This window comes from Dendrobium catenatum, unplaced genomic scaffold (assembly GCF_001605985.2).
Source record: "Dendrobium catenatum unplaced genomic scaffold, ASM160598v2 fragScaff_scaffold_765, whole genome shotgun sequence".
Taxonomy (NCBI): domain Eukaryota; kingdom Viridiplantae; phylum Streptophyta; class Magnoliopsida; order Asparagales; family Orchidaceae; genus Dendrobium; species Dendrobium catenatum.
Window position 1 is genome coordinate 26770 of NW_021319227.1, and position 8291 is coordinate 35060.

The 8291-nt window shown below is 33.7% G+C and overlaps 1 protein-coding gene across 2 annotated transcripts in view; it reads right to left on the reverse strand.

Annotated features, from left to right (window-relative positions):
* The window catches only part of LOC110114871 (norbelladine 4'-O-methyltransferase), a 3416-nt gene extending 1073 nt beyond the window's left edge, over nucleotides 1-2343 (reverse strand). Inside the window, exons 1-3 of one of the 2 annotated variants that reach the window (XM_028696554.1) lie at nucleotides 2284-2343; nucleotides 2091-2172; nucleotides 650-798 (exon numbers count right to left, since the gene is read on the reverse strand). In XM_028696554.1, coding sequence (XP_028552387.1) covers nucleotides 650-798; nucleotides 2091-2172; nucleotides 2284-2343 — 291 coding nt within the window. Of the gene's footprint in view, nucleotides 1-649; nucleotides 799-2090; nucleotides 2173-2283 lie in introns of those variants that run through there. The other variant, XM_028696555.1, reaches the window with a different exon arrangement.
* Between the last annotated feature and the right edge of the window lie 5948 nt (nucleotides 2344-8291).

The following is an 8291-nucleotide window of genomic DNA, read 5'->3' on the forward strand; positions in this document are numbered from 1 at the left end:
ACTTTTTTTTTGGGACATTTAGGCCATTTAAGGCAAACTCACACACACAACGCATACACATAGACTCGAACCCTGAACCTCTTAGTTGGAAGCCAAAGCTCTCAACCAATAGGCTAAGGAGAGTTGTGTATTGACTAAAACAACCGGACGTCTAAAGGACAGCTGTTTAGTAGTACAAATGTACTCAAACTCCACTTTTTGTCCAATGAAAAATTATATTTCTCATAAACTTCCACACACAGAACTTCCACACACAGAGCTTATCTTGATTAATTGGTTGGAAATTTTGACTACTAATTAAAAATTTTTTGACTCCAAATTTATATATATGATGTATGTGTAAATTTATCTTAATGATTCAAATGATAAAAAAGACAGAAAATTTAATTTTCTCCTGACTATTTCGCTATAAGATCTAATAAAATTTTTTAAATGAAGGATTTCTGAAAAAAAGATGGAACGGATAAGAAAACTTTCATAACTCATTTTGATATGTGTTGTGTGAGAAAATTTATCTTAATGATTCAAATATCTATATAAAAAAAATGATTTTCTTCTAACTATTTCCCCTACATGAGCTATTTATAAAAATTTTCAAACGAAGAATTTCAAAACAAATTAGGGAAAAATAAAGGAATAAAACTTTCACCTTGCCATCTTTAGGTAACGCTAAAGCCGTAGTGAGGAGGGAGTAACCTGTGAAAACCCCAATTTCTATGGTTTTTTTGGCGTTCATCACCTTAAGTAGTATAGAAAGCAGTTGCCCTTCATCAGGAGGCACACTCATCAAAGCCCTGCCTTCCCCAAAAATTTAACACAATGAAGAGAAAAATGAAAGCTTTCATTAACTTTGAATAAAGCATTAAGGTTTTTTTTATGGGATTTTTACATACATAACACTTGAAACTATCCTAAATACATATTCAACATTCAAAGTATTGTATTTACTGATATACCACATAAAACCTCTTTTTTCTTCAATTCTACCACTCCGTTAAGGCCCTTCAGAAATCCCGTCGAGTCGTCGTCGCCGATTCTCCGTCTTCCACATCAAATCCTTCTCCACCAGCGATCGTCGCCATCCTTGTCCCTCACCGTCGGCAAGATGATTGGGTATTCTCCACCGTTGCCGGCCAATTCCAGTTTTTTTTTCGTCTCATAAACTTACCTTCTCCCTCCGACGAGCATTTAATATGCTTGGAGCTCCAGAAATCTTCCTTCCAATGAGCTCACATCAGTGCTCCAGGAGCCGCAGTCCTCTGAGAGAAGAGCTTTGTTGTTTTTTCTTGCATGCCTCTCAAAATGAGGATCATTTCTAAGTTTACTAAGGTTTAAGCAACCCACCTTACTTTTTTTTTTTTCTGATTGAGTTTGATTTATGGTGATTTAGTGTATTAGCTTGTATCCCTGAACGAAGATTGTGGTCTCCTAGGGTTGCACTACCGCGCATTTTCTTATTGCTCCAGTTTTATGTTGTTTTACTGATTGTTTTCTACATTACCTCTTTGATTTGTGATGTCCTTTGAGGATCTCGTGGGGTTTTGGAGTTAAGATTATGAGGAAGGTGATCAAGATGGTGTTTTGGAGGAAGATGATGATGATGACGATGATGTTATCGTGAATGAGGTGATTGTGCATCACTTGAAACGAAAGAATGTATAATTTGAGCTGCAGATTTTAGAAGAATCAGAGAAGGGGGACCTTGCAACCGAGAGAGCATAAGCATAAGCAATGGAGCAGGCTCCGCTCGCAACCTTGCAGGCGAACACGGATTTTTGACGAGGGTTAGCTAGCTTCAGATTGTCGGAGACATCTCCATGACCGCCGTTGCTCTTGTTCTATTGGCCAACCCCATCTTGCGCGAACGAAAGTAAAATGAGGTGAGAAGAGATTTTTGACGGGGGTTTAACGGAGTGGTATAATTTAGGAAAAGGCTATTTTAAGTGGTATATTAGTAAATATAATAGTTTGAATGTTGAATATGTATTAATGATAGTTTCAAGTGTTATGCATGTAAAAATCCCTTTTTTTATATAATCACTATAAAAATAAATAAAAAAGATTATAACAACAAAGACTTGCTTGCCTGCTGGGAATCTTAGTTTCAGTTTCTTCTCTCAAATCCTTAAGCAGTTGATGCTCTCTTGGGTACACATTTGTCTCAAAAATATACTACATCAAAAGATTCATAAACCATTGCTGCTAATTAGAAGAAATGAGATTATAATGGCTTTTCGACTGAAGAATAGATAGACAGAGTTTCTGTCAGAAAAATAAAAGAACCTTCTGAAGAGCTTCGCTTTGCAACAAACACTTGTTGATGCCAGAGAGGTCAGAAGCCATTGAGATAGAATTTTTTTAGATACCTTCTTCTTGCAAAAGATGATGAGAATGGCCAAAAGGTGATATAGCCAATGGAACGTTTCAGTCCTCTAAATTGTCTATTTATAATTTGGTAGTTTTGTTCTTAAATTCGTAATGGTTCTTAGGTGGTGCTTCGTCTTTGGTCGATCTGCACCAATTATAATAATAATACTTAAATTGCAGAATAGCGTGAGATTTAAGTAAACTGCAGCTGAACGGAAAATCAGTGTTTGTCGTTCTTCCTTCCCTCCAATCGATTCCTATATTTGCCAGCATTTGAAGGGAGATGAACGGCATATTGCATTTCTTTTTTTTGTTTTTTTTTTAAATTCGAAACTTAATAATTAATTTTAAAGATTAAAGTTTAGAATATTTTTATTATTAATTAAAATAATAAATTAGAAAAATCTTATTTTTTAGAAATCTAAATTTTGTTTACAAAATTAATTAATGTAAGTTAACATTAAGATAAAATTCTCATACATAAAAGATATTGAGAAGTACAATACCCAAAAAAAATCAAAATACAGATTACATTCGAATAACAAAAAATAAAAATAACAAGTAACAATTGATAAATAATATTAATGATTAAAAATATATAAAATGAAATATGGGAAAGAATATACTAGGAATATTCTTTTTCTTGTGTTAGAAAATGGAGTTCGGTTGGAGACAAATTACTGCATTTTGGTGTATTACTGTATTTTGGAGTGAAAAATGAGTTTTTCGGTTGGATATGCCCTAAGTAGACCTTGGGGTATGCGATCGCGGCCGCTCCAACCTGTAAAAAAAAATCCGATCAGATGCAAACTTTAAATAAAAAAACATCCAAAATATAATTTTTTAACTATTTCGTAAATAATTTGAATAATAATATTAACAAATCTACAGTTTAAACAACTTCTTTCTATTTATACATGAATCCATTAGACCAAAAGACCCATAACCTATTGATTAAATGAATAATCCCGACTTGTACAATTATAGCTTGGATCAATATATGCTTAAAACAACGTGTTTCAAGATGCAGGAGGAATCCATTAGATCAAGGGATTTGTGGTCTATTGGTTAAATAAGCTAGTTGTATCATCAATTCTAATTATATTACAAATTTGAAAGGAGACTGATCCGGCATAAAATAATGGCTTGATTAGGCCCGAATCTTGATATATATTTAAATTGCAAATATTAAAATTAAAATTAGGACCATACAAACTCCATTTTCAATCAAGTTATACTCAAACTGATCGAGACGACCAATCGAATCTAATGACATATCAAAATTATTTGATTCGAGTCCAAATTAATCCATAAAGGGGTGCTTGAAATTTAGTTAAAAATTTTGAAATATTAATTAAAGGTCCTAATGATCTTCAAATTTAGTATGCTTATAGTAAAATTTAGCAACAAAGAAAATAATCTAGCAAGGCCAGGGTCGCATAATTTTGACATTATAAAGGCACCAAAATGTTAAATGCACTCTCTATAATCAAGAGAACCAATGTGGAAAATTTGATTGTGCTTTTTTTTTTTCTCCATATTTATGAGGCATACTACACGAAAAATTCTATAAATAAGCCCTTACACTAAACATGAAGAAGCCTCCATTTGGTTATGTATTCAAGACGGCTCAAAGGGTTAAAGAGAACAATCGAGATGTTCACGTAAGCATCACTGTCATGGGCCAACCACATGACCACCATTGTTAAACCTTCACTACTCAAACATTGACATAGAATAAAACCAAACAATCATCATTGGGCCATTATTCAACTATCACAATTAGAAACTTCATTACCTAACAGCCGTGTGATCGCCGCTACAAGGCATTGCCACACATATAGTGTGTGAGAGCATCCATTGATCTTTCACCGCTCAATCACTGTCACTGGATTTTTTTTTTGGAAAAAAGCACTTTTATTTCATTAAAAAGGAAAATACAGCGAAGACAAACATGGAAGATATAAACATTACAAAGCTGAAATCAGTCAATCAAGGAAAATAATAGCCAGTCTTAGGACGTAGAATGGGCCTCTGACCGACCATCTAAAAGGCAAGCAAGGACCATCCTATGATAGCATCAAGCATAAACCAAGCATCACCCCATAATCCAATCAAATTCCACCAATAATAACGAGGGAAGAAGCCACCAAGGTTTCCAGCAAGCCAAGTCCATCCAGAGGTTGGACAAAAAGCCGCCTCATCATTGACCAGACTAGACAATTAAGGGTCACAACTAAGTAACATAGCATCCAGCCTAGAAAAAAAGTGGGGAGACTGTAATAGAAAAGGACTCGAGCAAAAAAAAAAAACTAATTACTTTTTTTTTTTATTTGTGCCCAACACCATGGTATTGAACTTTTTGAGCACAATGACTTACATTCAAGCTATACACATTAAAATCATCCTCCAACTCATCCAAATCATCTGCAAAATCCCTACAAGGAGAGGAATAAGGTCATCCAACCAATCATAATGATCCATAGGACTAAGTATGAATTTGGAAGCCAATTGATTTTTAAAACCCTCAAAAGAAATAAGTGCAATTGGAACATCCAAGAAAGGCACATTTATGATCGGGCCCAAATTACCTATCGAAACAACATTAGAAACCAATGAAATGTGAGACTCAAGACTAGGAATTTCAACATTATAATCCACTAGAGTACCCACACTAGTTAGTTGTTGATCATCCAAACCAACAGAAGCATCTACATTCTCATTTGCCACACTAGAAACCAAACCATCTATAGGAGTTGAAACATCACAGTCCACATGATCCAAAGAATCCAAATTATAGATGGGAGACTCAATAGGAGAGGCAATATAATTAGTCATACAAGAATCATTTCCCATTACCACCAAAACACTCTCATTATTAGCACAAGAAACATCCATAAGCATAACAACAACCGACGACAGAACATTCTCCTCGGCATGACCAATAACAACCCCATAAACCTCCACCCCAATATTAGTTACCCCATCATTACCCCCATTAATGGGCCCCTTATTAATATAAGAAATAGTATAATTTTCAATAACATTTTCGAAACCATTAGCTAACTTCCCATTAGTCGTGATGAGATTAAAATTGACAGCAGGAACATTCACCAGAGTAGAAGTTTTGTTTCAATCCCCCCTACCATGGCAAATACAATTACAATGGACAGGATATTCCTCTATGTCTACAAGTTGAATATACCCAAACTTTTTTTGACCTAGCCACACTTTATTGGATATTTTTTAGTAATGTCAAGCTCCACCAAAACCCGAGCTACAAATGTTCGAGAGCCAATGGAACTGGCATTATCAACCATTAACGGATAACCAAACAAATAACCAAGAGCAATACGAGATGAGTAAAGGTGATATCTTAGGTTAGGGAAAGAATTTCAGATGGGAATGATAGGAGATTCAACACCAATATCAAGTAAGGGAAACCATTTGATTAACTTCATGTAGTAATTATTGACAAAATAAGATCTATGATCAAACACTCTACTATAATCCGTATCTTTCATCAACTCACTCAGAATATGCGATAGGTTGAGCAAGGTCATGGAAAAATTGGCATTGAGCTTAAGGTTGAAGAAGAACATTTGGATGGATTCTAGGCTAGGGCATCAGCTAGGAAAAAAATCATCCAAAGAAAATTGAAAAGGAGTTGCAAGTGCTAGGATTTCCTCCTCAAAGATCCAAATAGAGACATACCACAAAATGTAGAAGGTTTGATCTCAAGAATGCATACATTAAAGGGAGAACCAGATAAATCCTCTTAAAAGTAGTGAAATTTCAAAGAACCATCCAAAAAACTAGGATTAGAGATCTTCATCCTCGCCATCTGGCCTGGAATGCCCGGATGAGGGTAGTGTTGTAATCTAGGATCCATAGTCTATAATTTTGATGATGAAATAATATTGATTGTATTACAACTTTCTTTCTTGAATATTTTAGATGATATTTTTGTTTGTAAGCACTATCATTTCAAGAAAAATTCACACCGCTTAAGACTATTGAAGACACAAGATTGGGTAGAATATGATGTAAAAGAGTCTATAATTTATATTTTTCTTTTCATATTTTATTTCTTGAGTCTTTCCACATAAGAGTGCATGCAAATTGGATTACTATGCACACACACAGGGGGAGATTTTTTTTAATAATTTTTTTTTTTTAAAATAAATCGAATTGTATGATTTTCATTTGTAATGTATGATGTATTTTGTGAGTAAAGGCTTGATAGCTAATTGGAAGTTTAGTTTCTATGAACTAATCATACTGTACGATCTTGATCATATTGTATGATTTGTTTCGATCTGAAAACTTTAGTAGCGAGAATAATTTTAGTAAGATTTTAAATTATATTTTTTTAATTATTTATACTTTATGATTACAATCGTACTATATATTCATTTAAAATCTTGCTAAAATTAACCCCCCATAATTAGGCAATTAAATAGTCATTAATTAATGATTTCTTATTCATACTGTACAATTATTATCATACTATAAAAAAATAGAGACAAAATTTTGTCATCCTATAGATGGTATCGAATGGAACCACGATTTTAATTCTAATCGTACGATATGATATTAATATCGTACTAGATTAATTATTTGAAATTAACTAATTATATAGTATGAAGTATACAGTATGGGACAATTAAATAGAGATGATTTTTGGTCATCCCAGGATTCATCCTATATGAACAGAGGAAATATAATAGATTATGCTCGACGATCTCTAGATTGTACTGTACGATGTGTTGAAAAATTTTGAACTGTCTGTTCTCCTTCATACTGGATGGGACTTGTTTTGAACTGATCATACTATATGAACTTGGATCATACTATATGAATAATGACAACTAAATTAAAATTTTAGAGTTTTTTGAAGCCTATTATAAAAGTAATTCTTTAACCTTTTTCTATATATTTATGAAGAGAGGAATATGGCTAAAGAAGGAACTATGTGAGGGAGCTTTGAAGAAAATCAAGGTTTATGAGAGGAAGGAGAAGGTAAGCTTAAGCGTGGGGGAGAAGGAGTGTGAGGGTAATCACAATGTTGCTTCAGGCTAGCGTCATTCTTGCTCCTTCTGTGGCCTTGGTGAGTCTTATGGGATCCCACTAGGGAGAGAAGAAAATCAAGGTGTTGCAATCCATGACCCCTAGTTTGAAATTTTTATGATTATAAATAATATCATCTGAATTACTATTCATTAAATATCTTTTATTTCTACTATTGAATGTGACTAACATTTCAGGGAGCTCACAAGTTACTCAGGACAACAAGAAGACTCAAGTTTGGGTAGATTAGGAGTGTGAGTTTGTAACATTGTAATTTCTTCATTTATTTTATTTTCTCTTTTCTTGATTCTGTCCATAAATTGCATGTAAATCAGAGCAACCATGCACACACACAGGGGGAGAGGGTTTTTAAAATGTAGATTTTTTTCTTCTTAGTTGATCGTACTGTACGAGTTTATATCATACTATATAATCTGATCTGGCTGAAACATATTTTTGTGAATAGGACATATTGTACGACTACGATTGCACTGTACGATGTGTTACCTATCAAAAACCCTAGTCGCCATATTTAATTTAAGAAAGTTTTATAGCCGTTCATACTATACGAAGAGATTTGTACTATACGATTTATTTTGAATACTTAATTAAGTTAACCCATGATTAGTGGAATAAATCAAGGATTAATTTATGATTGGTTATCATACGGTACAAACCACTTCATACTATATGATGAAACGAGACTATTTTTTATCGTCCCGGAGTTCGTCCTGGATGATCCCTTTATTTTGACTAATCATACTATACGAAGTAGGTCATAACCTATGATGTACATAGATGAGTTTTGATCATCCTGGCTATCATCTTGAACAAACAGAAGAGTTTTCCCTATC